The sequence below is a fragment of the Balaenoptera ricei genome, chromosome 15 (genome assembly GCF_028023285.1).
Source record: "Balaenoptera ricei isolate mBalRic1 chromosome 15, mBalRic1.hap2, whole genome shotgun sequence".
Classification (NCBI taxonomy): domain Eukaryota; kingdom Metazoa; phylum Chordata; class Mammalia; order Artiodactyla; family Balaenopteridae; genus Balaenoptera; species Balaenoptera ricei.
The window spans coordinates 53,439,891-53,463,389 of record NC_082653.1 but is presented as its reverse complement, the minus strand read 5'-3'; the positions used below and the strand labels follow the sequence as shown (position 1 = coordinate 53,463,389).

At 40.8% G+C, this 23,499-nt stretch overlaps 1 protein-coding gene across 3 annotated transcripts in view; it reads right to left on the bottom strand.

The window, feature by feature from the left end:
- Positions 1 to 23,499, bottom strand: part of CLUAP1 (clusterin associated protein 1) — a 45,538-nt gene that overhangs the window by 14,264 nt on the left and 7,775 nt on the right. For 2 of the 3 annotated variants that reach the window (XM_059898396.1, XM_059898398.1), the window contains 6 exons: positions 21,914 to 22,009; positions 19,654 to 19,737; positions 15,781 to 15,914; positions 8,800 to 8,941; positions 6,663 to 6,735; positions 5,718 to 5,795 (listed from right to left, as the gene is read on the bottom strand). In XM_059898396.1, coding sequence (XP_059754379.1) covers positions 5,718 to 5,795; positions 6,663 to 6,735; positions 8,800 to 8,941; positions 15,781 to 15,914; positions 19,654 to 19,737; positions 21,914 to 22,009 — 607 coding nt within the window. The remainder of the gene's footprint in view (positions 1 to 5,717; positions 5,796 to 6,662; positions 6,736 to 8,799; positions 8,942 to 15,780; positions 15,915 to 19,653; positions 19,738 to 21,913; positions 22,010 to 23,499) is intronic. The other variant, XM_059898397.1, reaches the window with a different exon arrangement.

The following is a 23,499-nucleotide window of genomic DNA, read 5'->3' as shown; positions in this document are numbered from 1 at the left end:
AAATAAACTCAAAATGGATTAGAGACCTAAATATAAGACTGGACACTATAAAACTCTTAGAGGAAAACATAGGAAGAACACTCTTTGACATAAATCACAGCAAGATCTTTTTTGATCCACCTCCTAGAGTAATGGAAATAAAAACAAAAATAAACAAGTGGGACCTAATGAAACTTCAAAGCTTTTGCACAGCAAAGGAAACCATAAACAAGACGAAAAGACAACCCTCAGAATGGGAGAAAATATTTGCAAATGAATCAACGGACAAAGGATTAATCTCCAAAATATATAAACAGCTCATTCAGCGCAATATCAAAGAAACAAACACCCCAATCCAAAAATGGGCAGAAGACCTAAATAGACATTTCTCCAAAGAAGACATACAGACGGCCACGAAGCACATGAAAAGATGCTCAACATCACTAATTATTAGAGAAATGCAAATCAAAACTACAATGAGGTATCACCTCACTCCTGTTAGAATGGGCATCATCAGAAAATCTACAAACAACAAATGCTGGAGAGGGTGTGGTGAAAAGGGAACCCTCTTGCACTGTTGGTGGGAATGTAAATTGATACAGCCACTATGGAGAACAATATGGAGGTTCCTTAAAAAACTAAAAATAGAATTACCATATGACCCAGCAATCCCACTACTGGGCATATACCCTGAGAAAACCGTAATTCAAAAAGACACATGCACCCGAATGTTCATTGCAGCACTATTTACAATAGCCAGGTCATGGAAGCAACCTAAATGCCCATCAACAGACGAATGGATAAAGAAGATGTGGTACATATATACAATGCAATATTACTCAGCCATAAAAAGGAACGAAATTGAGTCATTTGTTGAGACGTGGATGGATCTAGAGACTGTCATACAGAGTGAAGTAAGTCAGAAAGAGAAAAACAAATATCGTATATTAATGCATGTATGCGGAACCTAGAAAAATGGTACAGATGAGCCAGTTTTCAGGGCAGAAGTTGAGACACAGATGTAGAGAATGGACATATGGACACCAAGGGGGGAAAACTGCGGTGGGGTGGGGATGGTGGTGTGCTGAATTGGGCGATTGGGATTGACATGTATACACTGATGTGTATAAAACTGATGCCTAATAAGAACCTGCAGTATAAAAAAAACAAACAAAACAACTAATACTAAACTTTCATTGGGTTATTTGTATGGAAATATGTTAATATAAATGTTTCAGACATTACATGAAATTTCTAAAAATCTTATATTTGTACTTGTATGGAAATATGTATGGAAATATGTTAATATAAATGTTTCAGACATTACATGAAGTTTCTAAAAATCATATTTGTATTTGTATGGAAATATGTATGGAAATATGTTAATATAAATGTTTCAGACATTACATGAAATTTCTAAAAATCTTATATTTGTACTTGTATGGAAATATGTATGGAAATATGTTAATATAAATGTTTCAGACATTAATAAAAAAAAAAAAAAAAAAAAAAATCTTCCAACAAACAGAAGCCCTGGACCAGATGGCTTCACAGGTGAATTCTATCAAACATTTAGAGAAGAGCTAACACCCATCCTTCTCAAACTCTTCCAAAAAATTGCAGAGGAAGGAACACTCCCAAACTCATTCTATGAGGCCACCATCACCCTGATACCAAAACCAGACAAAGATACTACAAAAAAAGAAAATTACAGACCAATATCACTCATGAATATAGACGCAAAAATCCTCAACAAAATACTAGCAAACAGACACCAACAACACATTAAAAGGATCATATACCGTGGTCAAGTGGGATTTATCCCAGGGATGCAAGGATTCTTCAATATACGCAAATCAATCATGTGATACTCCATATTAACAAACTGAAGACAAAAAACCATATGATCATCTCAATAGATGCAGAAAAAGCTTTTGACAAAATTCAACACCCATTTATGATAAAAACTCTCAAGAAAGTGGGCATAGAGGGAACCTACCTCAACATAATAAAGGCCATATACGACAAACCCACAGCAAACATCATTCTCAATGGTGAAAAACTGAAAGCATTTCCTCTAAGATCAGGAACAAGACAAGGATGTCCACTCTCACCACTATTATTCAACACAGTTTTGGAAGTCCTAGCCACAGCAGTAAGAGAAGCAAAAGAAATAAAAGGAATACAAATTGGAAAAGAGGAAGTAAAACTGTCACTGTTTGCAGATGACATGATACTATACTATAGATAGAGAATCCTAAAGATGCCACCAGAAAACTACTAGAGCTAATCAATGAATTTGGTAAAGTTGCAGGATACAAAATTAATGCACAGAAATCTCTTGCATTCCTATACCCTAATGATGAAAAATCTGAAAGAGAAATTAAGAAAACACTCCCATTTACCCCTGCAACAAAAAGAATAAAATACCTAGGAATAAACCTACCTAGGGAGACAAAAGACCTGTATGCAGAAAACTGTAAGACACTGATGAAAGAAATTAAAGATGATACCAACAGATGGAGAGATATACCATGTTCTTGGATTGGAAGAATCAATATTGTGAAAATGACTATACTACCCAAAGCAATCTACAGATTCAATGCGATCCCTATCAAATTACCAATGGCATTTTTTACAGAACTAGAACAAAAAATCTTAAAATTTGTATGGAGACACAAAAGACCCCGAATAGCCAAAGCAGTCTTGAGGGAAAAAAACAGAGCTGGAGGAATCAGACTCCCTGACTTCAGACTATACTACAAAGCTACAGTAATCAAGACAATATGGTACTGGCACAAGAACAGAAATATAGATCAATGGAACAGGACAGAAAGCCCAGAGGTAAACCCACGCACCTATGGTCAACTAATCTATGACAAAGGAGGCAAGGAAATACAGTGGAGAAAAGACAGTCTCTTCAATAAGTGGTGCTGGGAAAACTGGACAGCTACATGTAAAAGAATGAAATTAGATCACTCCCTAACACCATACACAAAAATACACTCAAAAAGGATTAGAGACCTAAATGTATGACCGGAGACTATAAAACTCTTAGAGGAAAACATAGGAAGAACACTCTTTGACATAAATCACAGCAAGATCTTTTTTGATCCACCTCCTAGAGTAACGGAAAAAAACCAAAAATAAACAAATGGGACCTAATGGAACTTAAAAGCTTTTGCACAGGAAAGGAAACCACAAAGAAGATGAAAAGACAACCCTCAGAATGGGAGAAAATATTTGCAAACGAATCAACGGACAAAGGATTAATCTCCAAAATATATAAACAGTTCATGCAGCTCAGTATTAAAAAAACAAACAACCCAATCCAAAAATGGGCAGGAGACCTAAATAGACACTTCTCCAAAGAAGACATACAGATGGCCAAGAAGCACATGAAAAGCTGCTCAACATCACTAATTATTAGAGAAATGCAAATCAAAACTACAATGAGGTATCACCTCACACCAGTTAGATTGGGCATCATCAGAAAATCTACAAACAACAAATGTTGGAGAGGGTGTGGAGAAAAGGGAACACTCTTGCACTGTTGGTGGGAATGTAAATTGATACAGCCACTGTGGAGAACAGTATGGAGGTTCCTTAAAACACTAAAAATAGAATTACCATATGACCCAGCAATCCCACTACTGGGAATATACCCAGAGAAAACCATAATTCAAAAGGACACATGCACCCCAATGTTCATTGCAGCACTATTTACAATAGCCAGAACATGGAAGCAACCTAAGTGCCCATCGACAGACGAATGGTTAAAGAAGATGTGGTACATATATACAATGGAATATTACTCAGCCATAAAAAGGAACGAAATTGAGTCATTTGTAGAGACGTGGATGGATCTAGAGACTGTCATACAGAGTGAATATATGTGGAACCTAGAAAAGTGGTGCAGATGAACCAGTTTGCAGGGCAGAAATTGACACACAGATGTAAAGAACAAACGTATGGACACCAAGGGGGGAACGTGGCAGGTGGGAGGGGTGGTGGTGTGATGAACTGGGATACTGGGATTGACATATGTAAACTCATATGTATAAAATGGATAATAAGAACCTGCTGTATAAAAATAAAATTAAATTTAAAAAAAAGTAACCAATTTAAAAAAGTATTAATGAATAATTTTACTCTACTTTTATAGTAAGTCTTCAAAATCTGGTGTATATTCTCCACAAACAGCATATCTCGATTCGGACTAGCCATGCTTCAAGTGCTCCAAGAACACCAGCTCATGGCCAGGTACCGATGGTGCAGTTCTAGATGTGGAGCTCCCTGAGCGCCTTTTCCATCACTGTGCACTGGAACAACACCTGACACACAGCAGGCACGTGGTAAATGTGTGTGACATGCATAAACATCTGCTCTCCACTACACCACAAAAATGGAACCACAGCAAGGTTACTCAGTTGCTTTCTAGAAATTCCTGGGTCATTTTATAAATTCAGAGGATTCTTTAAGTTCCTAATGCTACAGTACTTGAGTACTTGAATCCTACCGAGGATACAGTTATAAATTTACCACCAGCAACAAAGTTTAAAAGGATGGTGGGAAGATAAAGAGTCGCCCTTGACTTTTACTACAGGGCATCCGAACAGAGCACTTTGCCTTTTTAATCTCTGGGGCCTATGGCACTCTCCCATCTCTAATTACTCAAACTTTCTCTTCCTCAAACCTCTTACTCCAAATCCCAAAGCCAAATCTGAGATGACTTTACCTCCTGCTTAACAGAGAAGACAGTCTCCATCAAATGTGAGCCCCTCAAGCACACGGCCCACCTTCCAGCTCATCTCATCTGCCTCAGCTCCAGCCCCACATGTTCATACTTTTCCTCACTCAGCGAAACTCAATGAGTTTCTCACAGAAAGGCTGGGACTTTCCCCATCTGATAGCTCCCTTCTCCCCAGCTCTACTGATTTAGCCTTTGCTTAAACAGCATCTCCTGGTGAGGTCTACCCTGACTCCTCTTTAAAACTGCAATTCTATTACACCTTCCCTATGCCCCTTACCTGCTCCACATTTTCCCCCATGGCATTTTTCACCTTCCACAAACAGCTTGCTTATTGTTTGTCCCCCAGCATGTCGTTAGCACATCAAATCGTTTAAGGCAAGGATCCCTGTCTGCTGTCCACTGGTATGTCCTTAGCACCCAGAAAAGATACTCAGTAATGCTTTGCTGGGTTGAATCAGCTGCCTGCAGAGTGGCCTGAACAAGATGCTCTCTTCCAGCTTTTGGATTTTGCTAATTCTTGTCCCGATTCACATCTATGTACTATTAGATTTTTCTGTTCAGAGGAGTCTTTCACAGATGGAGAAAAGTTCAGAAGGTCTTCCTTTATATCTCTCCTCCTTTATATCCCAGTACTCTGGTCAATGTTCCCACATGTGCAGAAAAGCAAAGAAAGACAGGGCATCTTAAGAAGCTTAGGATGAATAGAACTGAGAATGGTCCTTTATAAATATTTTCCTAACTTCTTTGCTCAAAGATTACTAAATTAAGCGCTTTCCTTCATTAAGTGGGTTTAAACTGGAACTTATTTTTCCAAAAAAACTAAATCACACATACTCATGAGAATCTCTGTCCTTCATGAGATCCCAAACCTATGGATCACAAAATTAAAGTCTGAGTTCAGAAGAATAAAGCAAGATCACTGAGAAAGGTCTTAATGTGCTGGTCCAGGGCAGAGCAGGATGCAGCCAACCAACCGGGCTCTTACCTGTGCTGGGCCTCTCGGAAGGGGATAAACTCCATGCAGGCTTATCACTTAGGGCTGCTTCAGGCACTCCTGGCCGACCTGGAACCATAAAGGTGAGGGGCTGCTTTCGCTAGAGAGGCCCTTGGAATTTTCTAAACTTGCCCCTAGCGAATTTCACAGCAGTCCCTACTCTTCTTCCAGAGTTTCCTGACATTCAGGACAGAGAGGCATAGAACAAGTATGACAGGAGAGAGATACAAAGGGAAAAGACAGAGAGAGCGCACACCTGCTGTCCCAGGTACACTTCCCGCAAGCATGAGAGAATAAACCATCACAAGAAAAGAGAAACATGCAAGAGAAGTAACTCTGTGAGACAAAGCCATCAATTCCGCGTGAAGATCACGTGCTGCTACTGCTCCCAAGGCTGACTTGACACCTTGGTGAAGTTCATGGATGAAGTGTGCTACCCATTTATGGGGAACATTTCTTCCCAGAATCTAGGTCTCACAAGTAGGTAACCCCCATTTCTCTACAGGTGAGAGCCTAGATGAATGACTTCGGATTACTGGGGGACATATGACAGGTGTGTGTGAAGTGGGGGGACTACCTTCAAGTAAGTACACTTGCACTGCGTCACAGTACTTGCTTTCCCTCAGTTTGCCCTAAAATAAGGAACCCTACAAGACCTCTAAGAGCAAATTTTCTTGTATAATTATATGCAACTCAAACTAACTGTATCAGTTAAACAGGGGAAAACAGTATCTCAGTTGGCACCAAAACCAAATGTACTTTAAATGCTGTGTAATTTAAAACATTCTCTTGAGCTCCTGAGTGAATTAAAATGGTACCTGATATAAAAGTTGTGAGAAAATTGCCTTTTGAAAATAAATAAAATACGTGTGTAAGTTTTCCAAGGCTGAAAACTAGTCCAGAGTAAGCACGTCCATTTAAAAAGTGTGGGCTTACTTCTGCTCTTGAGCAGTCGCTTTTCTTCCTCCTTTAGCTTGTTCTGCATCAGACGGAGAGTGTTTTCAGCTTCCTGTGGAGCAGGAAAAACAAGATCCAGAAGAAATGACACTTTCTGGACTGTTTTATTATTCTTTACCATGTAAGTACGGCTAAATTTGTGATATAGAAGCAAAAAAGACTAAACTACAGGAAGGGGAAGAGAACTAACGCTGCATGGGAAACTCAACGCCCCTTCTCCGTCATCACTCTGGCAGCCTGATGAAAAGGGGGGCTCCCAGAAGTGACACCACTGGCCCAAAATGGGCCTCACTGGCCCCCAAAGCCAGGCTCCTCCCACTACACCTCACTGCCTCTGAAGAAAACTGACAACACAACAAGATGCCCGTCACGTGTGCCTGTGTAGGATGTGGACACAAGAACAGATGCATCAACTATGGGGCCTCTTGCTCTTAAAATAAAGCACGAATTTTATCATTTTTCTGCCCTGCACAATTCTAACCCTGAAAAGGGCTAAATGGTAGGAGTAATCAGATAGGAAAAGAAAGAAAGAAATACTAGTTTTAATTCCTAGGGTATAAAAAAAAGCTAATACTTGTGGCTAATAAAATGTGGCCCTGATTATTGTCAAAAAAGACAATGGGAGGGACTTCCTTGTGGTGGTTCAGTGATTAAGGCTCTGCACTTCCACTGCAGAGGGTGCGGGTTCCATCCCTGATTAGGGAACTAAGATTCCGCATGCCGTGCGGTGTGGCCGAAAAAAAAAAAGTTAGAAAAAGAGAGAATGGGAGAGGAAATTGGCTTTTAAAAATGTGCTGTTGTTCTAAATGTTAAAAAGGAAGCACTGTTTCATGCATGAGATATTTTGAGGGACCAGGTGTTAGAAGCATGGGGAGTAGCTGTGAGCACAGAAGAAAAAGAGGGTAGGTACTTGCTGAAGGGAGGGTGGGCAGGAAGGCGCCCCTCAGAAGTAACCTGGGCCACCCACTCGCATCCTGAGGCACGTTCTTTGGTACGTTCTCTGAGCCCAGGGGTGGCCCAGACAATAGTACAAAATGATCAGCTTATTTTCACTGTCTCTTTACTGCTCTTTCCCAGACACCCAATGTTTAAAATGTCCAGAACTCCAGGGTCTTTTCATTGCCCTCAAAACGTGCCTGTCCTGGACCCTCCATTCCTCCATGGCCTGCCTCTGCCTTACAGCACAAGAGTGGCAACGGGTTCCTCTTCCAGATAAACACATCCAGATGAAGATGTCAGTTACAGCCAGCCCTCTTGGCAACAAAGTAGCGTCACCTAATTCAAATGTCCAGGTTTGTAATAAGGCTAGGATAACCTTTATACCAAAAGCTGTCAAGGACAGCATGAGAAAGGGAGACTGGAGACCAGTTTCACCGTGAACACAGATTCCAAATGCCTATTTTAGGGTTAAGCAGAAATATCCCTAAGGGATAAGGGCAATTCAAAATGATAGCAACTTCGTCCAAGTTCCTTTGCTCCGAGTCCATATTTATCAACTGACGCTGGGATTTGAAATACTCTTTCCTAAATGGCCTTACACATTGGGATGAAAGGAACCTGAAAGACAGCCGGTCAGTTTCTAGGTCATACATATTTCCCACAATAATCAATAAGCTACAATTCTTCTTCATAAAGCAGTTTCTGAAAAGCTACTCTGGGTGATTCAATAAACCAGGGCTTGAAAATCTTTAAGTGAACTGACCAAACAAGATCTGTACCCAAGACATGTTACATAATTTGTGGGACTCAGTGCAAAATAAAATGCAGTTAAAAATTACTAAGAATTTCAAGACGGTGACAGCAGAGGATTAAAGCAAGCCCAGGCCCTTCTAAGCTTGCAGCTGTATCCAACTGCACAGGTCATGGTCCCAGCCCTGTCTGTAGTCCTAACTGACCAAACTCTGGTGACAACCTACTACCAAAGATCTGACAACCTTGGAGCCCAGGCTACACAACCAGAAAAACAGAAGAATCACACGAGCAATCCTTAGTCTGATCAGGGAGAAAACACATTCACCTGATATTCTTTTCACAGTGATATTTACAAACTGGCATGTCAACAAGTACAAAGTAACACACCAGAACGAATGGTCATACAGAAGGACTAAGCACTCACCTCAAACCTCTCTTGCTCCATCCTGTGATGATCCTCAAGTTGCTGTTCCAGATAAGCCAGATTTCGAAATTTCTCTAGATAAATGTCATACTGCTTTTGCAATTCGTCCTCAGTCTTCTCATACTCATCCATAAAGGCTGGCCTAGGAAAACAAAATGAAATAAAAACTGAAAGATTAATCAATATACAAATATATAGTAGTTTGAAATTGGTATTCAGAGCTCCAGATTCCGTCCTGGTTTTCTTTGGAAAGCCTTTAATTAGAGAAGGTTCTTCATTCTTGTAACTAAAGCTAATTTCCCCTTTTCTCTTCCCTCCCCACAAAATGAACATACTTTCAATCAAAAATTAAGACATGCTCTTTGTAAAAACTAGAAATAATCCTGAAAGTATTAAGAATAAAATTAAAATTACTCATAATCCCATCACTAGGTATTAGCACTTAATATTTGACATACATCCTTCCAGACTTTTCTATGCATAGATACATACAGAAATGCATTTCTTTTTAACAAACATTAAGTATATTATCTTAAATGAAGCTCTGAGGTCTTTTTTCCTCACTCAATATGGCACATATTACAATACAGAGTTAAAGAATAATCATACATTATACACATCTCTAAAAATCAATAAATTAAATATATGCATTATCTTAGTTGGGCATAATATTCTGTCTGAATGTTCCAAAATTTAATCAGTCCCCTAAAAAGAGAAATATAGGTTGCTACAAATTAAAGCTAAGTTTTAAAACAATATAAAACTTAAAAATAAAACCATAGCATAAAAACCTGTTTCAACTGGTTTGCTGAATTTTTTTCTCTTATTATTGAGCTTAAAGGAAAAACTTTGTTCTTTTAAAAATATAAACAGATAGGGACTTCCTTGGCAGTCCAGTAGTTAAGACTCCGAGCTCCCAATGCAGGGGGCACGGGTTTGATCCCTGTTCGGGGAACTAAGATCCCGCATGCCACACGGCACAGCCAAAACAATTTTAAAAATAAAAACATAAACAAACTAGAAAATAATTTATAATCTTTTGGACTAGAGGAAAACACAGAAATTCTTCTATTAAAAATATCTGAGGCTTGTGGAACAAAAACCACATTCACAGAAAGACAGACAAGATGAAAAGGCAGAGGGCTATGTACCAGATGAAGGAACAAGATAAAACCCAAGAACAACAACTAAATGAAGTGGAGATAGACAACCTTCCAGAAAAAAGAATTCAGAATAATGATAGTGAAGATGATCCAGGACCTCGGAAAAAGAATGGAGGCAAAGATCGAGAAGGTGCAAGAAATGTTTAAAAAAGACCTAGAAGAATTAAAGAACAAACAAACAGAGATGAACAATACAATAACTGAAATGAAAACTAAACTAGAAGGAATCAATAGCAGAATAACTGAGGTAGAAGAACGGATAAGTGACCTGGAACACAGAATGTTGGAATTCACTGCTGTGGAACAGAATAAAGAAAAAAGAATGAAAAGAAATGAAGACAGCCTAAGAGACCTCTGGGACAACATTAAACACAACAACATTCGCATTATAGGGGTCCCAGAAGGAGAAGAGAGAGAGAAAGGACCAGAGAAAATATTTGAAGAGATTATAGTCGAAAACTTCCCTAACATGGGAAAGGAAATAGCCACCCAAGTCCAGGAAGAGCAGCGAGTCCCATACAGGATAAACCCAAGGAGAAACATGCTGAGACACATAGTAATCAAATTGGCAAAAATTAAAGACAAAGAAAAATTATTGAAAGCAGCAAGGGAAAAACGACAAATAACATACAAGGGAACTCCCATAAGGTTAACAGCTGATTTCTCAGCAGAAACTCTACAAGCCAGAAGGGACTGGCATGATATACTTAAAGTGATGAAAGGGAAGAACCTACAACCAAGATTACTCTACCCGGCAAGGATCTCATTCAGATTCGATGGAGAAATCAAAAGCTTTACAGACAACCTAAAGCTAAGAGAATTCAGCACCACCAAACCAGCTCTACAACGAATGATAAAGAAACTTCTCTAAGTGGGAAACACAAGAGAAGAAAAGGACCTACAAAAACAAACCCAAAGCAATTAAGAAAATGGTCACAGGAACATACATATCGATAATTACCTTAAACGTGAAAGGATTAAATACTCCAACCAAAAGACACAGGCTCGCTGAATGGATACAAAAACAAGACCCATATATATGTTGTCTACAAGAGACCCACTTCAGACCTAGGGATACATACAGACTGAAAGTGAGGGGAGGGAAAAAGATATTCCATGCAAATGGAAATCAAAAGAAAGCTGGAGTAGCAATACTCGTATCACGTAAAATAGACTTTAAAATAAAGAATGTTACAAGAGACAAGGAAGGACACTACATAATGATCAAGGGATCAATCCAAGAAGAAGATATAACAATTATAAATATATATGCACCTAACATAGGAGCACCTCAATATATAAGGCAACTGCTAACAGCTATAAAAGAGGAAATCGACAGTAACACAGTAATAGTGGGGGACTTTAACACCTCACTTACACCAATGGACAGATCATCCAAACAGAAAATAAATAAGGAAACAGAAGATTTAAATGACACAATAGACCAAATAGATTTAACTGATATTTATAGGACATTCCATCCAAAAACAGCAGATTACACTTTCTTCTCAAGTGCGCACGGAACATTCTCCAGGACAGATCACATCTTGGGTCACAGATCAAGCCTCAGTAAATTTAAGAAAATTGAAATCATATCAAGCATCTTTTCTGACCACAGCGCTATGAGATTAGAAATCAATTACAGGGAAAAAAATGTAAAAAACACAAACACATGGAGGCTAAACAATACGTTACTAAATAACCAAGAGATCTCTGAAGAAATCAAAGAGGAAATCGAAAAATACCTAGAGACAAATGACAAGGAAAACACAACAATCCAAAACCTACGGTATGCAGCAAAAGCAGTTCTAAGATGGAAGTTTATAGCAATACAATCCTATCTCAAGAAACAGCAAACATCTCAAATAAACAATCTAACCTTACACCTAAAGGAACTAGAGAAAGAAGAACAAACAAAACCCAAAGTTAGCAGAAGGAAAGAAATCATAAAGATCAGAGCAGAAATAAATGAAATAGAAACACAGAAAATAGCAAAGATCAATAAAACTAAAAGTTGGTTCTTTGAGAAGATAAACAAAATTGATAAACCATTAGCCAGACTCATCAAGAAAAAGAGAGAGAGGACTCAAATCAATAAAATTAGAAATGAAAAAGGAGAAGTTACAACAGACACCGCAGAAATACAAAGCATCCTAAGAGACTACTACAAGCAACTCTATGCCAATAAAATGGACAACCTGGAAGAAATGGACAAATTCTTAGAAAGGTATAACCTTCCAAGACTGAACCAGGAAGAAATAGAAAATATGAACAGACCAATCACAAGTAATGAAATTGAAACTGTGATTAAAAATCTTCCAACAAACAAAAAGTCCAGGACCAGATGGCTTCACAGGTGAATTCTATCAAACATTTAGAGAAGAGCTAACACACATCCTTCTCAAACTCTTCCAAAAAATTGCAGAGGAAGGAACACTCCCAAACTCATTCTATGAGGCCACCATCACCCTGATACCAAAACCAGACAAAGATACTACAAAAAAAGAAAATTACAGACCAATATCACTCATGAATATAGACGCAAAAATCCTCAACAAAATACTAGCAAACAGACACCAACAACACATTAAAAGGATCATATACCGTGGTCAAGTGGGATTTATCCCAGGGATGCAAGGATTCTTCAATATACGCAAATCAATCAATGTGATACACCATATTAACAAACTGAAGAAGAAAAACCATATGATAATCTCAATAGATGCGGAAAAAGCTTTTGACAAAATTCAACACCCATTTATGATAAAAACTCCCAAGAAAGTGGGCATAGAGGGAACCTACCTCAACATAATAAAGGCCATATACGACAAACCCACAGCAAACATCATTCTCAATGGTGAAAAACTGAAAGCATTTCCTCTAAGATCAGGAACAAGACAAGGATGTCCACGCTCACCATTATTATTCAACATAGTTTTGGAAGTCCTAGCCACAGCAGTAAGAGAAGCAAAAGAAATAAAAGGAATACAAATTGGAAAAGAGGAAGTAAAACTGTCACTGTTTGCAGATGACATGATACTATACTATAGATAGAGAATCCTAAAGATGCCACCAGAAAACTACTAGAGCTAATCAATGAATTTGGTAAAGTTGCAGGATACAAAATTAATGCACAGAAATCTCTTGCATTCCTATACCCTAATGATGAAAAATCTGAAAGAGAAATTAAGAAAACACTCCCATTTACCCCTGCAACAAAAAGAATAAAATACCTAGGAATAAACCTACCTAGGGAGACAAAAGACCTGTATGCAGAAAACTGTAAGACACTGATGAAAGAAATTAAAGATGATACCAACAGATGGAGAGATATACCATGTTCTTGGATTGGAAGAATCAATATTGTGAAAATGACTATACTACCCAAAGCAATCTACAGATTCAATGCGATCCCTATCAAATTACCAATGGCATTTTTTACAGAACTAGAACAAAAAATCTTAAAATTTGTATGGAGACACAAAAGACCCCGAATAGCCAAAGCAGTCTTGAGGGAAAAAAACAGAGCTGGAGGAATCAGACTCCCTGACTTCAGACTATACTACAAAGCTACAGTAATCAAGACAATATGGTACTGGCACAAGAACAGAAATATAGATCAATGGAACAGGACAGAAAGCCCAGAGGTAAACCCACGCACCTATGGTCAACTAATCTATGACAAAGGAGGCAAGGAAATACAGTGGAGAAAAGACAGTCTCTTCAATAAGTGGTGCTGGGAAAACTGGACAGCTACATGTAAAAGAATGAAATTAGATCACTCCCTAACACCATACACAAAAATACACTCAAAAAGGATTAGAGACCTAAATGTATGACCGGAGACTATAAAACTCTTAGAGGAAAACATAGGAAGAACACTCTTTGACATAAATCACAGCAAGATCTTTTTTGATCCACCTCCTAGAGTAATGGAAATAAAACCAAAAATAAACAAATGGGACCTAATGAAACTTCAAAGCTTTTGCACAGCAAAGGAAACCATAAACAAGACGAAAAGACAACCCTCAGAATGGGAGAAAATATTTGTAAACGAATCAATGGACAAAGGATTAATCTCCAAAATATATAAACAGCTCATGCAGCTCAATATTAAAGAAACAAATAACCCAATCCAAAAATGGTCAGAAGACCTAGACATTTCTCCAAAGAAGATATACAGATGGCCAAGAAGCACATGAAAAGCTGCTCAACATCACTAATTATTAGAGAAATGCAAATCAAAACTACAGTGAGTTATCACCTCACACCAGTTAGAATGGGCATCAGCAGAAAATATACAAACAAATGCTGGAGAGGGTGTGGAGAAAAGGGAATCCTCTTGCACTGTTGGTGGGAATGTAAGTTGATACAGCCACTATGGAGAACAGTATGGAGGTTCCTTAAAAAACTAAAAATAGAATTACCATATGATCCAGCATTCCCACTACTGGGCATATACCCAGAGAAACCATAATTCAAAAAGACACATGCACCCCAATGTTCATTGCAGCACTACTTATAATAGCCAGGTCACGGAAGCAACCTAAATGCCCATCGACAGACGAATGGATAAAGAAGTTGTGGTACATATATACAATGGAATTCAGCCATAAAAAGGAACGAAATTGAGTCATTTGTTGAGACGTGGATGGATCTAGACACTGTCATACAGAGTGAAGTAAGTCAGAAAGAGAAAAAGAAATATCGTATATTAACGCATGTATGTGGAATCTAGAAAAATGGTACAGATGAACTGGTTTGTAGGGCAGAAGTTGAGACACAGCTGTAGAGGACAAACGTATGGACACCAAGGAGGGAAAGCCACGGGGGTGGGGGGGGGGATGGTGGTGTGATGAATTGGGCGATTGGGATTGACATGTATACGCTGATGTGTATAAAACTGATGACTAATAAGAACCTGCTGTATAAAAAAAATTAAATAAAAAAAACAAAAGATCTGAGGCTTAACAAAAATGAATTTATGCTTGAAAGGCAGAAGTTTTTAATGAGATAAATCTATCTGGTGGCCCTGATCCAGAGGCAGAAGGGGCGTGGGCTTGCCCTTGGCAAGGAGGAAGCCTTGATGCTCCCTTGGTTACTGTCTGCTGCCCCCAGGTGCTGCCTTCCCGCAGATCTCAGGACAGGAGCCAGAGTGTGGGCCAGGCACCAGTGTCCTGAAAAAGCAAGACACATTCAGAGCGAATACAGCAGCTGGAGAAAGGAAGGAGTAAAGAGAGAAAAATAAAGGGAGAATGAAAAGGGAGGAAGGGCAACACAGAAACAAAGCAAAGAAAGGAGGGTACAAAGTGAGAGAAAAAGGGAGGGCGCAAGAAAGAGGTGCGGTGGGGGAAGTGGGGGCTCCAAGAAAATGTGAGGCACACACTTGAAAGGGAAAGTCAGAAGAAGGATGAATTACCAGTGAGGAATTATAAAACTCTAAAATCTACTCAAACCTAGAAATGGGAGTATGTTTCTGTTTCCACCTAATTTATGGCAAGACACAGATCTGAGGAGCCAGGCCTTGTATAACTTTCGCCATCTGGATTTACTTACTTTGCCTTGCGTTCCCAGAAGCTATAAAAGCTAGAAGGGTGGTTCAAGAACTAAGCAGTTTTCCAGGCATATTTAAAGCAGTAAAGAGAATGAGTTTAGCAGTGTGCCTGTTAAAAACACACGTACATTCTGCAGCAGAGACATCTTTATGCCGGGCTTTTCCCACTGCTTGAAAGGTTAATATCACTGACGATGTATTCCCTCAGTCTGCTTTAACTTGCAGAGACAGCGTTCTACTCACTCTTCAGGTGTTCATATCTACCTGACACTCTGCAGAGTCTGGAGTCGCTTCCGATTTCTTTCCAGCTCTAATTTCCTCTTGTCAATTTTGGCTTCTAGGTTAGCTTCATCAGAGGCCACATTATTGAGCAGGTCTTTCGTCTTCTGAACCTGCACCTACATTTAACAGGAAATGAAGGAGACAAATGTGCCAATAAGGACGACGACCTGACTCTTGGAAGAGCAGGACTTCTCAACCTCTCAAGCCCAGCAACATCTCACTAAACAGAATCAAGGGGAAGCAAACAGAGCAAACCCTCCCTCAAGCCATCACTCGTTTAACCAACTATTTCCAGGAGGAACATCACAGAGGCCTAGAAAGAATCATCTACTTTTTTTTTCCATGAGAAGGTGTTTCCGAAGAGGGACCCAAAACCTCCTGCCACCTCACTTGTTTAGATGGTTACACGTCACTCTGAAGGGTTGGTTTGCCTTCATTTACATAGTTCAGGCTACTCCCCAGCTACAAATAACTGACTTATAGAATACATGCACACACAAGCTTTCTCTTAGCTTTACTTAGAAGGGAACAAAAAGAAACGCCGCCTGGTCCCAGCTCTAATGCGCTGCCTGCTGGGACTGAGAGAAGGTTCCTCTCCCCCTCCCAGGCAGCTGAACCGCAGACTGAACTAAACAGAGAAACCACTCCATTATGAGAAAGTGGCTCCCTGGGTGGCTCCGGTGTGATCCAGCCTTGGGGAGGGAGCCTGGGCAGCAGTGTGACACAGGCCCCTGGGCAAGGGGGCAGCATGAAGGGGAAGAGAGATCACTGGTGAAAACCATAGGCCTCCCCATCCTCCCGTAAGAGCAAGTTCATCTGAGGCAGGGCTAGTTTGAGTAAATGCACTGTCTTCACTCGTGTTGTCTGGGAAGCGGGCCAGGTCAAGGCCTGTGGCTCAGAGCTGCAATCTGCTGCCCTAGGAATGACATCTGCAACACAACCAGCCAAGTGTAGAACTGCTCCCCGCGCCCCCAGGCTGGGACTATCCAACTCTGCTGTTAAGTTCCAGATTGCCAAGGTGGGGTCCTCCCCTCCAGGACTTTACACATGTGTAGGCCCATGAAGGTTTACTGACTGTTTACCTGCAGGCCTCTGAAACACTATGCGGTCCACAAAGAAATCAGCTAAGGAGCCCAGACACGCTGCACGACTCTCAGAGACAGTGCATATTTGGAAGCAGTCACTTTTATCAACACTTTATGGCTTAATTTTTTTTGTCTAAGTACACTAACCATTTCGAAGACGCTTTCATGAAGATTAATCATATCACTAACTATTGATTTGCTGCAAGTACTTTAAAAACCCCAGCAGAGATGTGAGTTCACTCTCAGAGGAAGACAAGGTGGGTCTCCTTTCTGAACAGACAACTCAGGTTGATGGCAACTATTTCTCTGAATCAAAGTCAGATTAAAACCTAGTGAATCTATCTGACCTCAAAAATAAAGATTTTTAAAAAGGGTCTGTTCCTCAAAAAAGACAAATGTGATAAATACAAAAAATTTTCTCTAGCTTTCTGAAATAAATGGCCTATATTTCATAACCCCTTTTAAGTATCCATGTTGTTGTTTCGTTTTTGTTTTTAGAATTATCAAATATCATGTATATTTTCCAGCAACGAAAAGATATCTTAAGAGGTGTTCACCAAGAAATGAACTGTGCCCTCATTTGGTTGTTCCATTTTTAATATTGACTTAGTGCTAAAGGCACATTCATGCCATGCTAACCTGATTCAGCCAGAACACTGACAAGCACAAAAGTATTATCATTAGTTTTTTTTCTAATTTAGAAACAATCAGGAACTTACAAACAGCTGAAGTGTAATACAAAACATTTTTTCCTAACCTAGGTGAGAATGAGCTGCTGACCTGATGCTCCATCACTTCTAAATACTTTAATGTGTATTTCCTGCGAATAAGGCCTTTCTCCTAAATAACCACAACACAATCATCAAGACAGGAAATGAACTCTTGACGCACCACCCCCATCCAACCCTCAGACCCACTGCCCCATGAAGTCCTTAACAGCAGATGGGAGTGACCCCTGGTATTCAGTCATCAGGTCTCCTTAGCCTCCTTCAGTCTGGAATGGCTCCTCAACCTCTCCTGGATATTCATGACAGGAACATGAACTTTTCACTGTTGAAGAGTAGGGGCCGGGGAATTCACAGAATGCCCCTCAATTTGCCTTTGTCTGATTAGCTTCAGATTACACATCCCTAGCAGGAATAGCACAGATATCACTGAACCCTGCATCCCATCAGAAGGGCATAATTCTGGTTTGCTCCATCACTGGTGATATTCCTTTGATTACTGGATTAAGAGGGTGTCTGTCAGGCTTCTCCTATGACGTTACTCCTTTCCTCTCTGTAATTAATAAGTATTTTGTAGGGAGCTACTTTGAAACTATGTGAAAAACCTGCTCTTCATCAGTTTTCAATGTATTCATTTATCAGTGAGAACTCAAGATCTCCCATTTCATTCAATGGTCTATAATCCATTACTATAATTCATTCATTTTGATGCTTATCCTGTCCCTGGTGTGGCCAGGGGAAGCTGGCTTCTGTGTCCTTCTGACACTCTTTGAGCACTTCCTTGCTTTCTGGCACAAGAAGATCTTGTACTTTCTTGTCCCAGCTTTGGAATCAGCCATCCCTCCCGAAGAGCCCTGCTTCATTTTAGTGGAGAATGGCATTTAGAATCCAAGATCTGGGTGCTAGGTATGCTCAGAGCTAAGGAGTGTATGAATGTGTATGTGGGTGTGCATGTGTATGTACATAAATATACTACATACATATGCTACACATACATACATACACACAAAATTTATTCCTATATCTATCTACATATTGAAATGCATGCATTTAACCAACGCCTCCTATTTCAGGGTTCAATCTAATTTTCTCCCTTTTCATATCTGTAACTCCATTCTCCAACAGTGAGAACCCTGGCTTCCATTATCTTTAATATATTTACTTATTTGATCAACCTGCCTGTATGTAACCATCTCCCATCTCGGCTACCCTGCACATCTCACCCTGCTGAGGCTCTGACTCTCTGTGCTGGGCTGCGCAGGGAGTATTACTGTTTTATGATAAGAGTACTATAAAAACCAATCTTAGAGTTTTGTACAACTCACAGCAAATTCTTGTTTTATAACTATTCCTAATTTACGTAAGGCCCCCCTGTCTGTGTCTACTGAATAAAATGAATCTCTAATAATGACTGAATACCTACTATGTGCCACGCACTGTCATAATGAATGCTCACAAGGACCCTATGTGGTGGGCACTGCCATTCCTCCCATTTTATAGATGCGGAAAGTGAGGCACAGAGAAGTTAAGTAACTTGCCTAAAATCACACAGAGGGATTCAAACCCAAGTAGTCTGAGTCCCCCACACTTTCTGCTTTCCAAATGAATGATTTAGGTGAGATAAGCAAATAACAACTGATCATGGGTAAGTAGTAAAGGATGACGATCATTCTATTTATACAGTGCTGTTTAAAGTTAAGAAAACCTGGAAATCATTTAAACGCCCAGCAGTGAGGAACTGGTTAAATCAAGTATGAAGAGTCCATAAAGTAGAGTATTTACTAAAATTACTGCAGAATTTAAGAGAATTATTAAATTAATAAAACTGGCAAAATTTTAGCAACAGGAGAAATTGTTCATATTTGTAATGAGGAGAAAAATAACAGTAAGTCACCAACTATTCTAGAATGTGCTCTAAATTTTTCACCTCCCCACTAACCTGTCCCTTCTTTGTTATGAGGCCTGGCTTGTTCTGTCCTGTAGAGCCAGGAACTGTTCTCCAGTCCCAGGCACAAAAACATTAAATAAAAGCGAAGTAATCTTACCAAAATATCTTTTATTGCAATTCTCATCACTTTTTCAGTCTCATTTATTTCCAGAGGTCTGGCAATTGCTTCTGTTCTCAGTTCCTATGGGAAACAATGAAGCGAAATTATTTTTTCAGAAGACGAATTCGCAAGACCAATTCCCCTGTCTAGATATGGCTTATGGACTGGTTCTCAAAAGCTTCATTACTGTGTGGGTCTCTGATGCAAAAGCACTCCCACCATCACCTCCTCCAGTGTCTTCTGTAATCCTCTGGCCAGCCTGGCCTCTCTCCAGTGCTCAAGGTCCCCCTCTCCAGCCACAGGCCCTCTGTACCCTAACACCATGGGAACCTGAACTCACCATCCAGAATCTTTTCTCCCAAATTTGCTTCTTTTACTTGCATTCCATTCAGGTGACCCCAAACCAAATGCAGCTCAACTTGCTGTCTGAACCCCCTGCCAGCCTGTACAATCTTCTTTGTGATCACGTCCCTCTAAGTTGCCTATCACTGACAACTGTAACTAATGAGAAGAATCAGCTCGGCCCTGCCCCTAGCACTAACCACTAACCATCAAGGGAGGCATCTGTGCCTATCATATCAGTACTGGAAATTTCCGAGACATGGGACTTCATTGCGGATGCAGTTATGGGGTTCCTGGAGCACTTTATCAAATCCTGTCTTGTGCTTCCTTTATTCCACAGTGTACATTACCTCCCCCACAGTGGAAAACTATTGAGGGCAGGGACCGTGACTTACTCAAGGACACAGAGCACAGTGCCTTCCTTGCCTGTGGTTGGTGTTGGTCCTCAATGAATATTTGTTGAGTGTATGAAAAACATATATTGGATAGGGGATCTTCCTCAGATCATGACTGTATACAGAATTTGAGAAGTCCTACATTCAGGGTCTCTTGGCTTCCATGGCAACAGTTTGGCCTCTGATTGCTCCATCAATTCATTACAGGACAGTGCTAAAAGAGCCCCCAGGGGAATCCTGGTGAGCCTCACAATGAAGCCAGGGCTCTGCTGGCAAATAGCAAGTGACCAGCTCCTGTCTCTGGGACTCTGAGGAACACACGTAGAACATGTGCACTATTGCACTATAAACAGAAAACATGGAAAGCCGGGAGCTGCCTCACTGCTTATCTAAATTAGCTGTCAGACATTATGTCAGGTTTGTTCTGCCAACTACACTTCACCAGGTGGCAATATATCAAGAGCAGGGATGGTGAGCTAGCACCAAGTCCCCCGCTTCCAGTCTGTTCCTAGGGCAGAAATGAAAAATGCCATTACACTCTAGCAGCAATGCCAGAACACAGGCAAGGCAGTGAGAGAGCAGTCATGGATGATACACCTGATGGGAACGGAATGGACTAAGTGCATTTAATTCAAAAACATTAGATGTGAGCATGTATGCTTCAAATGCCATAAATCCTCACAGGTAAGAATTAAACAGTACTCCATTTCTTCTCCAACCAGTAGGTCCCAAAATCTGCTGCTCGTTGGAATCACCTGGAGATCTTTAAAAATCTGGCTCTCACCCCCAAACATTTTGATCCACTGGTATGGGGGATGACCTGGATGTCGGGTGATTTAAAAAGCTCTATAGGAGCTCCAAGGGTGTTTTAGGAACCCACTCTTCAACAGCTCCTTAAACACAGTGGACAGAGCATCCTCCTTGACTGGCATGGTCTAGAATAAGGACTGCAAGTAAGTTTCAACTGTAACATCAACTTCAAATGATTGGTAGTGACTGCCTAAATTAATGACTGGTTCCCAAACTCTGCTGTATGTTAGAACCACCCAGAAGACTTAAAACTCCCAGTGCCCAAGTCACATTTCATACCAATGACATTAGCATGGAAGCCAGACATCAGTAGTTTGTAAAGATCCCCAGGTGATTCCACTGGGCAACAAGATTTGGGAACCACAGGCTCAGAAGAGCATTTTGTTGGGAAGAATGCCAAGGCTGAGTGTACCGGGGGAAAGCATCATGATCAATAAAGTCTGCCACGGGCACAAGGAGGAAAGTTTCAGCAACAGGCACATTATTTGCCATTCCTGAACTAGATGTCAAAGGTATTAGAAACAGACCAGAGCCCACCAGAAGCACAAACAGCAGCAAACACCATATGCATATTACTTTCCCACACAGTAGCTCATTTAATCAGGTACCGTTTAATAAAATCAAAAGAACAGGGAAAAACAGAATTGGAAAAGAAACCTTGGAAATCTGCTTAGCTAAGGAGGTAATTGAGTTATCTGAACACTGCTTACCCTCAACTCCACCTCCTTGCCCAGCAAGTCATATAGAGATGCTCCCTTGGAAGTGATTTCAGAAGCAAGCTGCCTGGCTGCTTTCAAATCTGCAATCTGGAAGGAAAATATCAAAAACAGAAACTTCAGTGACAGGTTTTTATTAGGCATTCAGAAAGAATCAATCTGTTCATATCGGTTCCTACCTCCAGTCAGGATACTTGACTTACTTGACTATAGAACACATTTTCTACAAGACACATATTTACGTCCTGGAGAAGAGAGTTCCCAGAACACCAGTTTAGGAAACACTGATCTAAGAACAAATTAGACCAATTCCAGGCCACCTGAAAAACCCAAATGTCAGGTCAAATGTACTCTGCCACCAGGAGGTGTGGGGGTTGTGAACGTTGACACGCTTCCTATAATAAGGGACCCTGGCAGGGGTGGGGTGAGCAAAGGAGGGGCAACCTGAGGGACACATGCTTACCGCAGAAACCTGATGCCCTATGTTTAACCCTCCCTGTCCCCTCATTCTCTGCCTTCAGGTTGCACTTCACTGGGCTGCTGTGAGCTCAAATGAGCTCACAGGCATGAAGGCCTTACAAGCTCCCACAAGGCACTGCTGTGAAGATGATGATGATCTGGCCCTGGGCACAGCTTCTTTCTTAGGAGCTACACGTCACACCCTCTTCCATGAATACGCTAAACTTCCAAAGAGCCCAAACATTTCCCAGCTCAGCTCCCTCTCCCTCTCCCCAAAACAACGAATTCCCACCCTCTTTCATTTTCAAACCACTGACAACTCTCGCTCTTCATTCACAGCTGGTGACTTCCTTCCCATTTCCTCAGTCCTCAGGACTCCTCTCCCATGGCTGCTTCCTCACCAGCAGTGAGTTCCCAGCTTCCTCTCTGGGAGTCCTCTCACCCGCCCCACTTCTCAGCACTGGAGTTCAGCAGAGTCCAGCCGCACACCACCGCCCCCACCCGGACCTCCCTTTCACGCACACTCCCCGCAAGCTCTCAGCTCTGATACCAAGATTAAAGCCGTGAGCTGGGGCTTGACATCTCCACTTGGACATCTCGTGGACGTCGCAAACACAACATGTCCTTAACCAAACTCCTCATCTTTCCTGCCAGACCTGCTCCTTCCAAACTCTTCTCCACTTCAGTAGACGGCAACTTTGTCCTTGCAGGAACTCACACCCAAAACTTTAGAGCCATGATATCTAATATCGTGCCCGCTAGTCACGTGTGGCCATTTTCAATGTTAAACCATTCAAAATTTAATAAAACTTAAAACTCACTTCCTTGGTTATGCTGGCAACACGTGGCTAGCGACTACCGTATCGCGTGGCAGAGACACAGAACACGTCCACCAGCATGGAAAGCGCTACCAGACAGAGCTGCTTCAGGACCTTCCTTGTGCTGTCTGCTTTCTTCCAACCTACACCCAATCCATAAGACCTCCCTTCAAAATATGCTCTAACCTCTGACCACTTCCTCCCAGTGAGGATCTGGCTCCTGTGTATGGTTTTTCAGGCCTGACCACAGGCAATCCCGGAGGCTTTACCTGGCAGGCCTCCTGGGGAAAGCTGCACTCGAAC